The 20,069-nt window shown below is 46.2% G+C and overlaps 2 protein-coding genes across 4 annotated transcripts in view; one reads left to right on the top strand and one right to left on the bottom strand.

Annotated features, from left to right (window-relative positions):
- Positions 1-1,890: 1,890 nt before the first annotated feature.
- Positions 1,891-12,049, top strand: rnf141 (ring finger protein 141). Its single transcript, XM_063197659.1, has 6 exons — positions 1,891-2,014; positions 4,017-4,208; positions 5,176-5,284; positions 6,650-6,822; positions 8,178-8,285; positions 9,887-12,049. Exons 2-6 carry the CDS (start codon positions 4,075-4,077, stop codon positions 10,035-10,037), a joined length of 675 nt encoding a protein of 224 aa, XP_063053729.1. The 5' UTR covers positions 1,891-2,014; positions 4,017-4,074; the 3' UTR covers positions 10,038-12,049.
- Positions 12,050-14,450: 2,401 nt separating this feature from the next.
- The window catches only part of ampd3b (adenosine monophosphate deaminase 3b), a 54,363-nt gene continuing 48,744 nt past the window's right edge, over positions 14,451-20,069 (bottom strand). For all 3 annotated transcript variants that reach the window (XM_063197660.1, XM_063197662.1, XM_063197661.1), the window contains 3 exons: positions 17,766-17,939; positions 15,963-16,073; positions 14,451-15,154 (listed from right to left, as the gene is read on the bottom strand). In XM_063197660.1, the coding sequence (XP_063053730.1) occupies positions 14,969-15,154; positions 15,963-16,073; positions 17,766-17,939 (471 nt within the window). In that variant the 3' untranslated portion in view covers positions 14,451-14,968. The remainder of the gene's footprint in view (positions 15,155-15,962; positions 16,074-17,765; positions 17,940-20,069) is intronic.

Genomic DNA, 20,069 nt, shown 5'->3' on the forward strand with positions numbered 1-20,069 from the left:
CGCACTCACAACACACACAGGTAACTAGACCTGCGCAGTGCGCAGCGAGGAGGCTGGCGTCCCAAGAAACGGGCCAGAAAATAAAAATAATTAAACCAAACAAAAGCAGGACAGAGCAGGTGGAGCCAGTCGGAACCGGCGCAGAGTGTGACGGCAACAAAACAGCAACCTCCGAGGAGTGTAGCTAGCAATCCCCCTGTAAGTTAACAAACAGGTACCCATTACTCACTAGCCTAGAGGTAATCGGTGACAGCGACAATCAAGAGGAAGAAATGAATACTTACAGCGTCAGAGAGGCACCGCTAACCCGATCATAAATCCGTGGTTCGGAACAATCGCAATTTGGACCACACACTGAGGAAAGTGAGGGTAGATTTAGTGACTAAGGTCATCGTTACCATCGGAGGAACAACATCAACGTAGCATAGGCCAGCTTACCATCCACTGACTGCAGTCAGGTACCCAGGGGCCAACCACTGTGGCCACTCCAAGCCGGCGTAAGTGCCACGAATCAGGCCTGCCACAGGGCAGAGATGATGGGGCAACACACTGGTGCAGTATAGGCAGCGCGAAGTGAACGCCAGTTCACAGCAGAGTGCAGTTCCACGCAAGAATGGCTAGAAGTGGAATGCAGTCACATAATCAGGCCCGTAATTCAGACAATACGGCGATCGGACACATCAAAAAGTATGAATGTCAAATGCCTACCTGAAGGTACCAAATCTATCGGATAATGATCACGGCTAGCAGCAGCTCACACGCCAGCCGGCATCCTCTGCCGGCAAAACAACAGCGGGGCGGAAAGAGAGACCCAAGTCACGTCCAAAAACTACATTTATCAACATAAAAGTCCTGCCAGTAATGGGCCAGCCAATCACAGACAAAGGACCAAAATCAGTCAGATTGAGGGGTGTAGACCAATCTGTCACATAAAGCTAGACCCACTCACAGGCAAAAATAATGTTGGCTGCTGGCGGATGGGGCTAGTTTACTTGGCTACATAAAAACATGAAATAAGTTGGATTTTAAAGCTAGAACCCTCATCATCTTGCATTAGAATTTGTTCTAACATAACCACATTTTATTTTAAAAACTCCAGGTACCTAGGTCAATGCAGCGTATGCACAGCATCAGCTAAAAATGGGTTAAGCCAGTGGATGGATCTCAACCTTTTTTGAACAAACACCCCCTTGATCTCATAGATATAGTCTAATGTCCCCCGATGGAAACTAAGCCCCGCACCCACTCAGTTGTATCCTTCTCAACACCCCCCCTAGGGCTCCCCAACGCCCCCTGGGGAGCTGTAGCGCACCCGTTGAGAAACACTAGGTTAAGCAAATACAAGTCATGTCATCTGAGTATTGCTGTAGTGCGTGCATCCCAATGACAAAAGGGGAAGTTCCAAGCGAAAGGAGATTTGCATTCTCGCTCAGGTCCTAACTTTAATCCTTTTCAGTCAAATGTGTCAGACCCTAATTGGTTCCGCCACCTGTGCTCATTTAACTTTGAGCAGTTCAGAGATGACCGATAAGCCTCAACATAGGCCTACAGAGAATTATGTGAAATATGAAAGGGTAGTACAATGCACTTGCCTGCCAGTACAATATAATATATACACACATAGGCCTACGCATGTTCTATAGGCTGCTGAACTAAACTATCTATACATAACAACTGAGCTTCTGCTTATAAGCCTACAGTAGCAAATAGCCTACTATACTATCTTACTATATATGGGCTAGTATTCTAAAAAGGACTTTTTAAACTATAGGCCTGCAATAGAGAGGTTAGTGCAATGTAGGCCTAATGATTTTCAGGAATGTATCAATATTCACCACAACACACAGTAGGGGGCAGTAGTGAGCTCGTACTGTTTTCGTCTGTTGTGCTGGGCTGAATGAAGAGAACAGCGAAGGAGAACTGGGGAAAGTAAACAGCGCTTCTGATAGTCAAATAGGCCTAATTTTAACCAAATGGTTTTGTTCTGAAGTCTGCGGAGGATTTCTGATGTAAGGTAAGATATTTGTCACGAGATTTAACGTCTGTGGTGTGTTGACAGGCCTCTGATACGTTGTGTTAAACCAGTTTAGTACTGAGCTATGTCACTTGCATCACTTCTGATGGGTCCACGACTTGAGCTCGCTACCATTGGCTAACTAGCTATCCAGGTGGCGTCATTGATATAAATTGTACAGGGTGTACATTGAAGTACGGTATCTTTCATCATCCTTGTTAACTGTCGCTTTTTACCTCTCATTTGGTGGCAGTCGTCGGTTGGTCCATGGGTAATTGCTAACATGCGCTAGTTTAGTAGAGTTACGTAATACAAGGCAGCTAATGTTATCAGTCCATCAGCTGCTACAGCTGAAATAACCTCCTCGTCAACTAGTAATAAAAAACGAGGAAAGTGTCTTCTTAATTGTAAGCATTGACTCGTGTAGTGGTGGTTTAGGAGGCAGCAGTCCTTGTTCGACCAGAATATTGACATTCCAAGAAGGCATGGGGGTTTTTGAACTTGAAATCGCTTAAGGATTCCCTTTCTAAATGAACCAAATTATTATGGGCAGAGATGAGATGTCCTTCATAGCCTAATGCAATTTCCAAATTATGGAGGAAGGAAACCTTAGTTCACTATTTTTGGATGGTAAGGCATTATCTGCTAGTGTCAGTGATGTCATGTCTCCTGTGCTGTAGCCTGCAGTCTTTAGACTAGCTTCTGCAGTACAACTTCTGGTAAACCACAGACTGTTCCTGTCGACACAGAGCAGACCCCACAGCACCCTGATATGAAACAAACAACTCTTGCCTCTGTTGGTGGGAAACTTTCACTTGTTGCCCCTCTGTGAGACATTGAAAGTAAAGGCCTTGCTAAATATTTGCTGCAGTCAGCATAACTGAAGAGGAATTGAGAGTCCAAGCAGAAGAAATGTACATATTACACTTTCACACATATCACACTTTCATATTACACTTTCGTTTTTATGTGTGAACTTGACGTGTGTGTGAGAGAGGTGTACCGTACTACTACTGCACAACAATTGCCATATTGGGACAAATAAAAGCCACTGAACTGAACTTAGCGGACACTTTTATCAAAAGCAACTTGCTATTTTAAGTACAGGGTGTTGGTTACAGTGGTTACCTGGAACTGTGTGGGGTTAGTTACCTGGCTCAAGGGCCCTTCAGCCATGGAGTGAGATAGATCGGGAGTGCAAGGGTGGGATTCAAACCTGCAACCCTTTGATCCCATCTCCTTAACCAGTATGTCATGGCTGCCCATTGCATGGCATACATGGCAGGACTATCAATTTGTCAATCCAGTTTGCCAATACACCTTGGTAACCCCAACCACCTGCCGGCTATGTTGTGTCTCCTTTGTGGATGCCATGGGGTATAGAACCACCCAGTGAACTTTACAAAGATAACTCAGCCAAACTGTTTCCTCCCCCCTCAGAAGCTGTGTCTGAATGAGGCGGTAAGCCCCATAAGATAGTGTCACCCAATTGTAGAGGGGTAGTCATAAGCACTCTGTTCTGTGTCTGAATGAGATGTCACCCCCATTAAAAAGTTGCACATTGGCCCTGCTGTGGCCTAACGGTAGGGCACTGTGTTACTACGCTGGCGACCCGGGTTCGATACCGGCCTGGGTCATTTGCTGATCCTTCCCCTTCTCTCTCTCTCCCCACTCATTTCCTGTCTCTCCTCCACTGGCTTGTCAAAATAAAGGCACAAATTTGCACATTGTCCCCCAATTATAGCTGGCTATGTGCACTAATGTAATGTAGGCAAGGCAAGGCAAGTTTATTTATATAGTGCATTTCATACACAGGTGCAATTCAATGTGCTTCACAAAGTTAACAAATGTAAAAGAAATGAAACAGGGAAGAAAGAAGGACATAATTTAGAGTCAAAAAACATTTAAAACATTAAGATAAAACATAAGGTAAAAATAATAATAAAATAAAAAATAAAAAAAAATAATAATAATGTAGTGTGTTGTGTTTCGCTCCCCTCAGGACGGGCTCTGCATGAGGTGTGTTCTGGGTGTCTCTCGGTTCTCCTCCGGTGCCCATCATGGGCCAGCAGCTGACGGGCCAGGCGGTGGGCCGGCTCCCGGAGAAGCTGTGCAAGCACGCGGGCCTGGTGCGCGAGAGCGGATACCTCACCTACGAGGAGTTCCTGGGACGCGTGGCCGAGCTCAACGAAGTGTAAGACTATCTGGCTCAGGGTTCAATCAGCAACGCTATCATTGTGTACATTCCAATATGCGGCCTCCAATCCTCCACTTGTGCTTGTGGCCTCGCCCCACCGCCTGGCCTGACCTCCGTGGAGAAAACAAAACGTTTCGCCACTGTCTGCCTAGCCACGACAACTTTTGAGGGACTGTTCTTCATTCACTATTCCAATTGCAAATGAGGAAATGACATTACTATTGTGCTTTCGCAAGATACTTTTCTGTTGTCAGTCACGTCATCATGAGGTCACAAGCAGACAAGTGAGCAAGGGAGGACAGAAGTCCGCATAATGGAATACACACAGTATCTCAGAAGGGCACCTATGTGTTGCACTAGGTGGCCCTTGTGGAGGTGCCATCAGAGCATGGCTATAAATAGTGACTGTGATTGCACTGTTTAATCCTTTCCCCTTGTTTCCATGTCTAAATACAAGATCTGCATCTCTGCTCTTTTTGTCAAACGGGCTATACAAATACAAATTATTCTCCTTCAGCTACTTACACACATACAGTTTCCAATGAGTCTGTCAGGCATGATGATTTGAGGTCAAAGGAAAGGAAAAGAGATGCAGTTGAGACAGTATGATCCACACGGCCACACGACAGAGAAATCTTTCTCGACAATCGTTTGCGATAGTCGTGTAGTTTGAGCCAGGCTTTAGGGGTTTAAATGCAACTCTCCTCTTCTCCCCTCTCCTCTCCTCTCCTCCTCTCCCCTCCCCTCTCCTCTCCTCTCCTCTCCTCTCCTCTCCTCTTCTCCCCTCCCCTCCCCTCTCCTCTCCTCTCCTCTCCTCCTCTCCCCTCCCCTCTCCTCTCTCCTCCCTTCTCCTCTCCTCTCCTCTCCTCTCCTCTCCTCTCCTCTCCTCTCCTCTCCTCCCCTCTCCTCTTCTCCTCTCCTCTCCTCTCCTCTCCTCTCCTCTCCTCTCCTCTCCTCACCACAGCACTGCCAAGTTGGCGGCGGGCCAGCAGAAGCATCTCCTGTTTGAGGTGCAGCCAGGCTCGGACTCCTCAGCCCTGTGGAAGGTCGCCGTCAGGATTGTCTGCACCAAGGTGAGTTCAAACGGACGCGCCGGCTGCCTGCCCACCACGACACCTTACCCTGACCAAGCTACCCACCACGACACCGCATCTTGACCAAGCGACAACCTACCCACCACGACACCACACCCTGACTAGGGATGCAAATTATCAAGCAGCAATCTACGTATCCACCACACCTTACCTTGACCAACCTACCCACCACCACACCTTACCTTGACCAACCTACCCACCACCACACCACACCACACCCTGACCAACCTACCCACCACACCTTACTCTGACTAACCAGCAGACTAGACTACCCACCTCCACACCTTACCCTGACCAACCTACCCACCACCACACCACACCACACCTTGACCAACCTACCCACCACCACACCACACCACACCTTGACCAACCTACCCACCACCACACCTTACCCTGACCAACTAGCAACCCAACCTACCCACCACCACACCTTACCCTGACCAACCTACCCACCACGACACCTTACCCTGACCAAGCTACCCACCACGACACCTTACCCTGACCAAGCTACCCACCACGACACCTTACCTTGACCAACCTACCCACCACCACACCTTACCCTGACCAACTAGCAACCAAGTACCCGCCTCTTATAAGACACACACTAAGGGGGAGGGCAGATCCAGGTAGCATGCATGTCCACTCTTGCACCTGCTGCCTCTTGCCCTGGCTGGTTCCTTACTGAACAGACTTGGGAGGGCAGATGACGCAGGGTACTACTGGATGGGCTTATATTGCCTGCACACTGTTATCTTCACATTAATCAAGACGTGCCCAGTACACCGATTGCACAGTACACCCTGATGATGATGGTAATCAGTGCATTTTCATATAATCCGTCTTTCTCTGTCCCTCTTTACCTCTCTGCTTTTTTTTCTTTAAATGTATGTTTCGGGCTCTTTGGCCTTTATTATGACAGGACAGTATGAGAGGAGACAGGAAACGGTTGTGAGAGAGAGATGGGGTAGGGCCTGGAAATGACCCCGACTGGACTCAAACCGGGGTCCCCATTGGCAATGTAAGCCCAAATGTGGGGGGCTTACCTCTCTGCTTTTATTCTATCACTCTCCCTCTCTCCCTCTACCCTGCTCCCTCTCCCTCTGTCCTCGTCTTTCCCTCTTCCCCTCCCCCTCTCCTCCTCCTAATCCTCCTCCTCCTCCCTCTCCTCCTCCTCCTCCTGCTCCTCCTCCTCCTCCTCTCCTCCTCCCTCTATTCCTCCCCCTCCTCCTGCTCCTCCTCCTCCCCCCCCCCCCCCTCCTCCTCCTCCTCCCCCTCTCCTCCTCCTAATCCTCCTCCTCCTCCCTCTCCTCCTCCTCCTCCTGCTCCTCCTCCTCCTCCTCTCAGATCAATAAAGAGGATGGCGTGGTGGAGGCGTCGCGCATCATGAACCTGTACCAGTTCATCCAGCTGTACAAGGACGTCACTAGCCAGGCGGCCGAGGTCTTCTCTGGGGAGGCGGCCGCCTCGGGACAGCTCTCCTCCGTCGAGTCCTGCCAGGCCAGCATGTGGATGGGCAGGTATGGAACTGAACTGAACTGAACTGAACTGAACTGATCTGCACTGATCTGTACTGCCCTGTATGGTACTATTCACTATGAATGAGCCACAGCAATGTCAGTCTTTATAGTGATCGTATGTGGATGGGCAGGTACTGAACTGTTCAAGTTAGTCACAGGGCGCACTCAACTTCTGGGGCCTATATCACAAAGCTGGTTCAGGATAAGTTAAGGTCCTAGGACCAGAATTGAACCCGGGTCGCCGGCGTAATGATACTGCGTCTCAGCTCATTGAGCTACTGCGCACCCAGGTCTTCCTCAGTGTTTTTTTGTTTCGTTAGTCTGTTATAAATATTTGTTTTTGGGCATTTGGGCCTTTATTTATTTAGGACAGTCTAAAGCTAGATTTATGCTTCGGACGCAGAGCCTCTGCGTCCGTCCGTCTTCTGTCTGTGCAAGTCCACGCCCCCCTCAAAGAGGCTCTGCGCCCGTCATCGAGCGCCTCGAAAAAATTCTAACTATCCGTCGGACGGACGCGGAGGAAGCAGACCAAAAGGCACTATGATTGGTCGTCTCGCCACTTCCTTGTTCTGTTCTTGTGGCAGCGCAATGCCAGTAGTTTGCGAGAGCAGAGCTGTATTCTGTTAAACACTATATTAATGCCCTGTGTGTAAATGTTAAGCTAAGTAACAAACAATGTCTCAGTTGAACACTGGTGGCACAATGCCTGCGGTTTTACTACCGTAGCTTCCTCCACCGAATGTAAACACACATCGGCAGAATCAACTGTTTACATGCTTGCATTTTCTGCTCGTGAAAAACAGACTGGGTATGTCAAATAGTGATACCAGTGCATTGTCTTTGCAATTTGTGTGAAAAGAGAGAGAGAGAGGTTATTATTGGGATATGACTCAGGCTGGACTCGAACCTGTGTCCCCATGGGCACGCAAGCTCAGATGTGGGGGGGCTTAGTGCACTGTGCCACAGCTCCCCACTGCGTCTTGAGTGTGTTTAACCCATTCATGCCCTGTACCTTGCCTTGTTGCGTTGGGCAACGTTGGCCCTGGCGCCTGGAGCTGCATTACGCAACATTCAGGCTCATGAGATTTGAAACAAATTTATCAAAAATCTCTGTTTGTTTGAGATGAATGAACTCACTCTGATGAAAGATGATGGTCTTAGCGTTTAAATGCAACTCGGTGCATATTTTTATGTGCTTCAGAAGCTGAAATATTAAGGTTTTCATAGGCTGAGGGCAGCTTTTCCTTAAAAGGGCTCAGGCATTCAGCACTCTTTTTTGCAGGTGCCTTAGGCGTCAATGGGTTAATTGTGTGTGTGTGTGTGTGTGTGTGTGTGTGTGTGTGTGTGTTTGTCAGGGTGAAGCAGCTGACTGACGAGGAGGAGTGTTGCATCTGCATGGACGGCAAGGCCGACCTCATCCTGCCCTGTGCTCACAGCTTCTGCCAGAAGTGCATCGACAAATGGTAAGGGGTCATTTCACGTGTAATCAGATACTTTGGGACCATTAAGGGAGAAACAGACAAGGAAAGGTTTCATATTCTGAGGGTTGTTGTATTCCATGTTGTTTGTGTTATTTGAAGAGCCAGAAAAGAGCCTTCAAACAACACCACAGACATCTTTTTGTGACATACACTGATAAATGGTGAGGGCAGCAAATTGTGATATACAATATACAAATGTGAACTAGAAATGCACTCCGTAGTGCAGCCCTCCGCCAAGGAAGCTGTCAGTTAGAACATTTGACTGTTACACCCGATTTTTGTTTCAAGTCTTTCTGCCTTCTTTTTGTGGAGTTAGAATCTGGTACGTCAACATGTGCCCTGTCCCGCAATTCAATTTGTGTTCACTAGGGGCGTCTAGATTTGTACGCTAGCAATGGTGAAGAATCTTTAAAAAAAAGTCCAGGTTCCAGTTTGTGATTTGGATCACCACCAAAATTTAATCCTTTGGTCATTTCCAACAACTCCATAAAGTTTCAGCCAAATCCGATCACATGTTTTTGAGTTATCCTGCAGACAGACAGACAGACAGACAGACAGACAGACAACCAACCAACGCAACCGAAAACATAACCTCCTTGGCACAGGTAATTACTGGCTACCAATGGAACCAATGGCTGTACAAGTGGATAGGAATGGACACCACTCACTCTCTTCAGTTGATGTTGCAAACAAAACAAGATTTCCTGTCTGGACAAGATTTGGAGTTTCCATTTCTCTCTGATTGGTAATTGGAAGCAGGAAATCTGTTTTTCGTTAGAAAAAATTGACAGTTGAAATGAAAATGCTTAAAGTCGGTTGAACTGCCCTGTGGCTGTAGAATGGTCTGTTACCGGTCACCGCAATGACCTCTCCTCAGTGCAACTGTGACACACTTCACTCACAGAGCCATAGGGACAGCCTGATAGAGGCACGGGATGGAACACATGTCATGTGGCGTCACGTGCCAGACATGAGTTCTCTCTCTGCTACTATCTCACATATTATCAAGATACCGTGGCTGAAAACACGACCAGTTGAAAACCTTGCTTTGCACGAGCATTAATGCCTGTGGATGTAGCCTGTTATTGGACAAGGAAGTTTCCTTATATGAAAAGCTTACTAATTTTGTATTTGCTCCTTCCTGAGTGGTCAGATCAGGAATGACCCAAGTTGGACAAGTACAAGAGAGGTTTGCTGATCTTTCTTGTTCTGTCCTGTGTTTCACCTGTTCTCTCCTATCTGCCATTCTTTTTTTTGCTAGTGGTTGCTAGTGCTACATCATTCCGAAGAGCTGTTGGCAACTTAACTGGAACTAGCAGACCATAAATTCTGTTATAGTATATGAGAGCACGAGACAAGGTTGAAATGGGTGGGGATTAACCCCTTAGCTCAGAGCCCGTGTTATCACTAAAATGGTAACGAGCACGTTTTAATCAGTTACTTAAGGCTCTCTGCGTTGTCCTAGAAATGTTTTTATGATGTAGTTGAGTGTTTACGGCAAAGAGTAAATACGGGCCCATCTGCAGTAAGAGGCTACTGAGTTTGACCTTGTCCTTGTCCTTGCTCTTCATTTGCCCTGACAGGAGCGGTCAGAACAGGAACTGCCCCATCTGCCGTATCCAGGTGACCGCTGCCAATGAATCCTGGGTAATGTCTGACGCTCCAACAGAGGAGGACATCGCTGGCTACATCCTGAATCTGGCTGACGAGGCAGGACATCCTCACCGGCCTTAACTAACAACAACAACAACAACAACAACAACAACAACAACAAACCAGGGGTCCGTTTCTCGATTCTTGTCGTTGCTAACCGTCTTAAGACCGTCTTAAGACCGTCTTACCGTTCCCTTGGATTTAGTGGTGAGCGTCACTGTCGAGAGAGAGTTGAGTCGCTCTTACGAAGGACTTTGCTAACGACGATAGCAAAGACGCTTTCGAGAAACGGACCCCAGTAACGACAACGATAACAACCAGGATAAACAACAACAACAACAACAACAACAACAACAACAACCACCACCATCAACCAACAACAACAACTGTCTCATCTCCCAAACCCTACCGTACACTCACATGGAGAAGTGTGACGATGACTGATTTATTTTTTCTTTCTCTGGGGTTTTTAATTTAGTTTCATCTGTTACCAATTACTTTGGGAAAGGCATTAACCACTGGATGTTATCAAGTATGGACTTCTTCTTCTTCGTCTTTTTTAAATTTGTGTAGAATTATAGAAATAAGTGTCACTGTCTACTGTCAGAAAATAACAGCTTGCATACTTTTAACGTTGAGCTTATGTGAACACTAACTTTATTGCACACGCTTTGTACACAGATTGTTTTCTGTGTGTGAGTGAGACATTTGATATTTGATATAGCTCAATGTTTTAATGACTGTGACATGAAATCGGGCAAGGCGCCTCTTTGCAAACGTTTGGGTATCTTTGCCCCCTGACTGTTTATGTTCTTCACTGCTGCCTCTTGTCCTTTCATTTATTTTATTTTCATTTTTTTTTTTTTGTCTTTTTAGACTTTATTATGGACAGGACAGTATGAGAGGTGGACAGGAAGCAAATTGGGAGAGATACAGGGAGGGGTCGGTAAAAAGGACCCGGGCCGGGAATCGAACCCGGGTCAGCCGCATGGCAGGCGAGTGCCCTACCGGGTGGCCAAGGCAGGGCCACCTTTTGTCCTTTCATTTGGGTAGGCATGCCAACCAAGGATACGCATTGCTCCTGGTTTATTCAGCTATTATTGAGCTTGTTGTGTTAAGGGATTTTATTTTTTTCTGCGTGGGAATCTTATCTATTAGTAAGGCCTTTTCAATTCTTTAAGCTAAGTCCTTCATCGTTACAGCCTACACCTGGACTGTTGGGCTTTTTTGGCTTGGTTTTCTTAGCATTGCTCTTTGGTTTCTCAACAAGTATTGTTAAAGGCTTGGTTTGAACAATGCTGGTACTGAAGTCTTGTTAAAAAAAAAAAAAAAAAAAAACCATCAGGCTGGCAAGGGACTGGTCTAAATGGTGCGTTCTACACCTGAAACAGTCACCGTGTTACACCATAACAGCCTGTCTGGTGCAGTGACGTTCCAAAACATCACCATTTCCAACAAGCCCACTGTTTAAGCTCTCTGGCTTTACTTCTTAGCTTGCACACCTTATTATGTCCATTTCAACTTGAATCCACACTGTAATTAAATGGAAGGGGGGCTTTGTTGTAAGCTATTTTTATGAACTTGTATGTGTGTTTGTCTTGATATATTTTATGTTGCTGTAGAACAAATTATTTTATTTTTCAGGATTTAAAACCTAGCTTGTTATAATTTTTTGGGGCTGGGGATCTTATCTTATATGATGACTTGTTATATGTTGATGTTGTCTTCAAGCTGGAGAGTGAATTTGCTCTTCAGAAGCTTCCTGGGCCAAGTCTTTTCTTCCTGTGAAGTTAATTTGCACAATTAAATAAGCATAATTAATTTCTCAAACTTTTCGGTCACAGATGATGAGAGTGCATATTAAGCAAGCTGTTGAAGTGACAAAGGCTGTTGAATTTGGGGTTTTCAGAGATTGAGAGAGACAAGAAGATTGTTGCCGGCTGAGACTGACATATAATTGACTGATTTGGATAAAGCACTTTCCCCTCATGTGTGTGTGTGTGTGTGTGTGTGTGTGTGTGCTGCACAGCTGGCTTATGTCCAGTAGGTGGCACTGTGTAACACAAATAAAGTACCATACTTTTTACAACCAGATTGAAATGAGAGTTCTCCATTCCTGACTTGTCTTTCTGGTCCATCACAGCTAATATAGCACTGAAGATACACATATTTTCTACTCCATATACTACTACGCGACTTCCGTGAGTGCCAAGGTGTTCCCTTATGAACCTTGGGAGGGACCATACGAAGTGCAATTAAGATAACGTGGATCAAAACAAACTCAGTGGCTCAACTGTAACAGTTTTTCGTGTGAATTTTATCATGTTAAAACTGCATTTTCCATCTATTTTTGGTAAGAATGATGAGCCATGTGTTTCTTTCCCTCTAGTTAGACCAGAGAGATAAAAGACAAAACACTGATGCTGTGTTGAACCATTCTTTATTTAAAAAAAAAAAAACCAAATTAACAGTTTGACTTTTACATTCAGAGAGAGGTAAGAAATGCAAACATCCGATAGCAACATCAATAGACCGTGAACATTCATATACATTCTTGGGAGTGGGGAAGCCTGCACTGTGCTTCCTGCCTCCGTGTGAAACAGCATGACGCGGCTCTCGTGAGCACGCTTAAACAAGCAACAGCAGAGACTGGGCATATTAAGCTTTCTATGATTTCGAAGGCACTCCTTTGTGGGTGTAGGGCTGACAGTAATGGACTCATTAGTTACAATCCATTGCCACGTATTCCAAATGACTTTTATCTGTCCAATTCATCCAAGTGAATGGCTGGTTGAATGATCACCTGTGTGAATTGGACAGGTAAAACAAGGTCATTTGGGACATCTGGCATTACATTGTAACTAATGAATCCATTTTGCCCAAACGTGGTGTTGTCTCTGTGTCTTTGGCGGCTACTGTACCCCCATGACGTGCTGTATTATTAAAGGGGGGGCTTTGGCGGCTACTGTACCCCCATGACGTGCTGTATTATTAAAGGGGGGGCTTAAGGCTCACCCCTCAGGCACTCAAAGTACAATGCAAACAGACAACCATGCAGGCAACTCCTGGCTTACAGTAAGCTACATACTCAGCAGGCAGCATAATATATTACCAAGCACTTCTTATGAAAAACAAATAAAGAAACAACAAAACCCCACATGGATCAGCAGAGACTATTCTAGCTTCGAGACACCCTTCAGTCCTCCCTGGAAGAGGACATTGACTAACTATGTTTAACTCTTGCCAAATGAAAGATGGTCTCTTGTTCACTGTGCAGTGCTGTCTGCACAGAGCAAAACTGTAAGTCTGTACACATGTAGCGTAGTCCACTACATAGGGAAGAAGTGCATTTTGGACAAGAGATAGGAGGACATTTGCACAAACAACTTGCATTTGAGCAAGTCCAGGCTAGGATTCAAATGTGTGGAACTTTGACTTTGTGCCAGCTCTCATGAAATATGCCCTTATGTGGTGTTCGTTACAAATAGTAAAAAAAAACCCCACAGCAATAAAGAAGTAACAAAATTGCCCATTCAGGTTGCTCAAGTTACAAAGTCAAAACTTTTACAAAATAAAACCGTTATAAAAAAAACTAAAATATTTTCTCTAGTTAAAAAAAATCCCACAGTAGTAACATGTTTCTGGTTTTCTTACAATAAACAACAGGGGGAAAAATATCAAACTAGCCAAAACTAGCTTTCTGTAACAGTAGCTGATGGTTGCCCTTGGTAACCTAGCCATGTTCCATTATGTGCATGTGCAGCCGTTTACAAATGTAGCCATGTGCGCTCCTTGAAGGTTAAGGTAGCCATATTGGATGCATCATTTGACAAGGCAATATACAGTATCATTGCTGAGGTGGCTACATCGTGGTCATGGTTAGTGGGTTAATGGGTCGGCTATTTGTATCATCTAAAAATATAGGAGGACCGTAGGACATAATACCGGTATTCCCCCTGCCCTATCGCACCCCTCCCGGCTTCACATACTCAGGCCATCGTTGGTAGTGGGTTGTGTGATGTTGCCGTTGGGTGGGGTACTTGTGCCATTTAAAGACATCATACTATAGGACATATAAAACCCTGGACCCATCTCACGCCAGCCTGCGGGCTACTAGGGAGTGTTCAGTGATTCACGCCCCCCCATCCATGGCCCCCCACCCCACCCACTACCCATACCCAAGCTATTAGGCTCGTTCGTGACGAAGCAGTACGATTTTTGCTAGGCAGTGGGCATGCGCACTTAGAACCACAATGCATCAAACTGGCAAAGTGCGCATGCCCACTGCCTAGCAAAAATCGTACTGCTTCGTCAAGAACAAGCCTATTGGGGCGTCATCAGCATGGCACATGCAACCCCAGCCTGCTACCCATCCCCACTGGGGGTGTTCAGGACATATAAAATCCTGCAGGCTACTAGAGAGTGTTCAGTGATTCACCCCCCCATCCATGGCCCCTGGCCCCACCCCACCCACTACCCATACCCAAGCTATTGGGGAGTCTTCAGTATGGCACATGCAACCCCACCCTGCTACCCATACCCACTGCGGGGATGTTCAGTGTGCCCCCTTTCAACCCACTCCACCACCCATACCCAAGATACTGGGGGGAGTTCAGTGTGCCCCCCCCCCACCACGGTTACATCCCATTGGTCCGTCCGACAGCCCATTAGTCCGACCACACACGTCACGTGCTGTGCCCAAACCAAAACAACTCCTACACCTAACTGTCATTTAAGGCATGTAGCATGTAGTCTGTTAGCCCAGTAGCCTGAGCGCTATGCTCCTCGATGGCTTACTGTCTGACTTATGGGCTGTCGGAATAATGGGCTGTCTGACCAATCGGCAGACCCTCCCACCACGCCCTTACCATGGCTACTGGGGGGGGGGTGTTCAGTGAGCCTACCCCACACCACCTCCACCTCCTCCTCACTCCTACCTTGGCCACTGTGGCGTGCTGACCGCTTCACCCCCATCCCACTACCCCCACCCCACCCCACCCTGGCTACGGTGTTCAGTGCGACGGCCCTGCCTGAGCTCCGAGCTCCTCGGCCTTGACGGCCTCCACCAGGAAGCAGAGCTCGTTGCAGAGCGTCTCGTGCCGGTACGCCATGCGGATCTGCGCCACGTTGGTCCGTCTGATGTCATTTCCTTCGGGGCCGTCCTCCAGGTAGTTCTCCCCCAGGAAGTGCTTCTTCTCCTGTGGAGTGAGGAGGAGGAGGAGAGAGTCACGAGAAGACGGTGATTATTCCCAATGTCAAGTGTATGAGCCTTGAACGTGTGTCAGCCTAAGTAGTCTCACCAAGTGATTGGATACTCTGCAGAGTTCACACAAAGAGTATCCAATCACTGGGCTGATACACTTCGAAGGACACACACTAGACATTGAGAAACGGCCAGTGTTAGAGTCGCCTCATATTTATACTTAATCTTTAAGCACAAGTCCATATTGTCCTTCGCAATGTTTGCTGATGTTAGAGCCCAGGGTATGCATATGAATGCGTTTCTGTGCATATTTCAGATCAGTTTTGTATGCAAAGGACACCTGACACAAGGTACGCAGTTAGGTGTGCAGGGTGCAATATTGGCAAAACTGCCAGGGGTGATATTCCGAACTTCCATGTTTGAGGTTGTGGTAGAGTCAAACAATGGTGGAAAATGTTATGAGAGCTCTCTGCCCCCTAGATGCTACCTCCCGTATCATGTGTAGTGCTCTTACCATTCTGAAGAAAGTACGCACGTGTAAGTTAAGTCACACAGCAAGCATACCCTGGCAGACTGCAGACTTGGTTATTCTGTCAACTCTGTTACCCTTCATGTCCACAAAGGCACCACATCCAAAATATACACGTACTACATAATAGCATTATTACTAATTCAGGGGTTGAAATAATATTTTTTAACTGCCTCACATAGACCAATGCCGTCACAGCACAAGTATTATACTGTATAAAACTGGTGTGTGTGTGTGTGTGTGTGTGTGCGTGCGTGCGTGTGCGATAACTCACCTGGTGTGAGAGTCCACTCTGTACGACGCTGTTCCTGGCGATCTCACACACGTCGCAGGTGCTGAGCTTCCAGAGCTGGGCAGCGATAGCGTACTCCTCCATCAGTGCCTCCTGCAGGCCACAACCAGTCATGACACACAGCCCACGAAAAAGCCATTTCTTAAGCCAGGCTCAAACTACACGACTAGCGATTGTGTGTCCGATTTTGGCGTCGGGGTGCACCGCACACTAGAAGAGAAAGGCAACTGTCAATCTTATCCCTTCTCACAACCACCGAGACAATGCCCGACGTTCTATTTTCAGTCGCAAATATCAAACACTGTTTGATTTTTACGACTTGCGATCGGCGACTCTTTGAGCTGCCAAAGTTCTATCTTATAACGTCGGCCACGACGGGGAAATCTTTCCCGACAATGGCTTGCGATGGTCCTGGGAGGTAACGTTCCAGCGATTGTCGTAAAGGGGGTTTTCAGGCGAGAATCGGGGCGATAGTCGTGTAGTTTGAGCCAGGCTTTAATGTGTAGCGGGTATACTGTACACATTGTACAGTAAAAGTAAAGTGGATTTTATTTCTATGTCTTTCTATTTAACAGTTGACCCAAAGTTTACGTGTTATAGGCCTTTCATACGTGTTAAGTGTTAATTGTACATTCATTGTACCCATACGTATAGTGTCATGTTATTCTATTTAGCAATTGACTTCTACTGTAAATATTGCTTCATCAAAATATCCCAAATAAATATAAATACAGTAACTAAGTCGCTCTGTGGACCATCAGCTAAGTTTAAAGTTATTTAATGCATTGTGATTATCATGCACATTACCAAACACACAGAACATTGAGCCCGTTTATATGGCCGCAATAACCGGGTTATTGGCGTAAACCGTTTATTGCTGTTTATATGCAGTCCGTCGGTTGACTGTGTTCCACTAAAGTGTGTGACACTAAGCTAGAATTTAAGGCTTTTGATTGGCTACGTATCCTTCTAGAATGTCAATAACCTGATAGTAACCCGATTGTGCTGGTCACATGACACGAGAAATCAGTTTATTAGCCAAAAACCTACCTGTGCAAATCGGATTTCTCATAAACCGATAATGGCAATAACCCGATTATGAAAACTGTTAATTCCGTTTACATGAGTGCTCCAATAAACCGGTAACTCCAAAAACCTGATCATAAACGGTTTATTGGTGCATATATAAACGGGCTCATTGACATGGCTTGAAAAGCATGCCTCACCTTGGCACAGTGGAACTAGACTAGCCTTTACTTGGTATTCTGGAACTTGTGTGGACAAACTGTAGTACCAACATTGTGGTGGTGGAAAGTGCACTAACTTTGGTTTAGTGGAACTGCATAGGGTAGAACTGTATTGACTGGTGTAATGGTAGCAGAGTAGAGTATCATTTATTGATCCCAAGGGAAGAGGGTGAAGAGTGTCATTTATTGATCCAGAGGGTAGTAAGTAGTAATACTAACCTTGGTGGGATGTAAGTGTAATACTAACCTATAGTAAGTGTAATACTGATCTTGGTGTGATGTGACTTGTGGAGTAGAACTGAATTAACACTAATGTCGTGGCACTGCACTAACTTGGTTGAGTCGTGTCTGTACTGACTAGTACTGATGGGAGTACTGACCTTGGTGTCGTGGAACTGACCTTGGTGTAGTGGAACTGACCTTGGTGTAGTGGAACTGTACTGACCTTGGTGTAGTGGAACTGTACTGACCTTGGTGTAGTGGAACTGTACTGACCTTGGTGTCGTGGAACTGTACTGACCTTGGTGTCTGTACTGACCTTGGTGTAGTGGAACTGCATGGGGTCATCGGTGGAGAGCGAGACGCACAGGCCCTTGTGCAGGAACTCCCTGAGGGGGTTCTTGGAGTACTCCAGGAACAGGCTGTTGTTGCTGAGCGGAGACATGGCGATGGGCACCTGGGCCAGGTAGTAGAGGTACTGCAGCACGGGACTCTGGGTAGACAGGAGACAACAGACACAAGAGTTACGTAAACTCTGGAGTAGGCAACAGACAACACATACAGACACAAGATTTATATACTCTGGGTAGGCAACAGACAACACATACAGACACAAGAGTTACGTAAACTCTGGAGTAGGTAACTGACAACACATGCACAGGATCAATACACTGGGTAGACAAGACAACAGATTACACACAATAGATACTTTGAGTAGGCTACAGCAGAACTCTGTATAGGCAACATAGAGCGGACATCAGATATAAAAGATCAATAGTCTGGGTAGGCAACAGACAACACATACATCAAAATAAATACTCTATAGAGTTCTTCAGTAACGCGGAAGCATGTAGTAGGGGCAGTCATGGGTGAGCGGTTAGGGCGTCAGACTTGCATCCCAGAGGTTGCCGGTTCGACTCCCGACCCGCCAGGTTGGTGGGGGGAGTAATCAACCAGTGCTCTCCCCCATCCTCCTCCATGACTGAGGTACCCTGAGCATGGTACCGTCCCACCGCACTGCTCCCCATGGGGCGCCACTGAGGGCTGCCCCCTTGCACGGGTGAGGCATAAATGCAATTTCGTTGTGTGCAGTGTGCACTTGTGTGCTGTGGAGTGCTGTGTCACAATGACAATGGGAGTTGGAGTTTCCCAATGGGCTTTCAGATTGTAGTCTTTCATGTTAGCATTTAAGGACTTCCTGGTTCGTATCGGCTTCCGGCCTCCATTGGGAATGAATAGGGGCCAGTTTCAAATAAGCTCCGAGTGCAAGCACGCGCTTAGCGAACCCCCGCAAACTGTCGAGGGTGTTAAAAATAGGCTGTAGGTATGACATGGTTGATCATTTTGTGTCAAACTTCGACATAAATACGATGTTGCGTCCATATGCTAAACCCAGAAACTTTTGGCGACTACAGAAGCGGCGCCTGTATCTAACGTCATGTACGTGCGGAGGTTTGTACCCATGGCAACCAAAGGAAAGCATGTAGTTCGGAAGTTTTAATGATCAGAAAAGGGTTAGCAATATTGAATTAAAATCGTCATGATTTAACATGTGAATACACCAACATGATGATACGATCCGTTCCACTAATGAGAAAGGGATGCGGGGACACGCTAATGTTCGTTGTTGGCGTGCAACTTATATTTTTGCCAAACCTGAATCTCTATGGCGTGTTGCAATGTAAAAAAATCGCCATAGAACCGGAAGTCCAAACGCCGCATACAAGTTGACGTCAACGCTGAAGAACTCTATTGGGGTATTACAGCATGACACTCTGGGTAGGCAAGAGACACTTGTGCATTAAGGCAAGACCTCTGTTATGCTGTCATAAGTTTGTTGTTTACAGAATGGCAGTGACCAAGTTGTAATTAAGTATTCTGTGGTGCAATGTCTCTTCAATGACTATTACAGCGTTCCACTGGCGGAAGAGGGCACATTGCATTACGAGCCTATGAGAAGGCCCCTGTTATAAGCGTGTTGTTTACAGAATGGCAATGAACAGGTTGCAATGTAATTACTATGGCCTGTGCACCCTGTCTTAGTAGTGTAGTGCTATGATGACAGTTACCTTTTTTAACCAATAGTAAGTGTTTCACTGGCAGAACGTTGACAATTTCATCAATGCACCAATAACATCTTCTAATTTGTATTCGCTTAAACAACATTCCTACAAATGTCAGAGAGCTAAGGCCCTCACATAATACTGTCTTTGACAGGTTACGACACACTACTCTAACAGATGCGGCGATTTCACTTGGGGCTAAAAACACAAGTGGAGTTCCCGAAGTTCATCTGTTCCGCAGATCAAAAGGGGGTCTGTTTGGGTTTGTTTGTTCACGGTTCGAGAATGTTTGACAGGAACTTCAGCCTTTATGTAACGTAATGAGTTCCGTTCCTCTATCAACTTCCTGCTGGCTCTGGCATCTATTGTGGGCCTTGGCCAGCGTACAGGAAGTGACTGGATGAAAACGGGCCGAGATGGAGAATGAGAAGGGTCTGTTATAAAAGAGGTGTCCTTGAAATAACACCTGCACATTACATCGTTTTTTTTTTTGCAACTGCTTACGCACATCAAGTCTGATGAAGAGCGATTAGCTCGAAAGCGTTCACTTGAAATAAAAA

The sequence above is a fragment of the Engraulis encrasicolus genome, chromosome 4 (genome assembly GCF_034702125.1).
Source record: "Engraulis encrasicolus isolate BLACKSEA-1 chromosome 4, IST_EnEncr_1.0, whole genome shotgun sequence".
In the NCBI taxonomy this organism is placed as follows: Eukaryota; Metazoa; Chordata; class Actinopteri; order Clupeiformes; family Engraulidae; genus Engraulis; species Engraulis encrasicolus.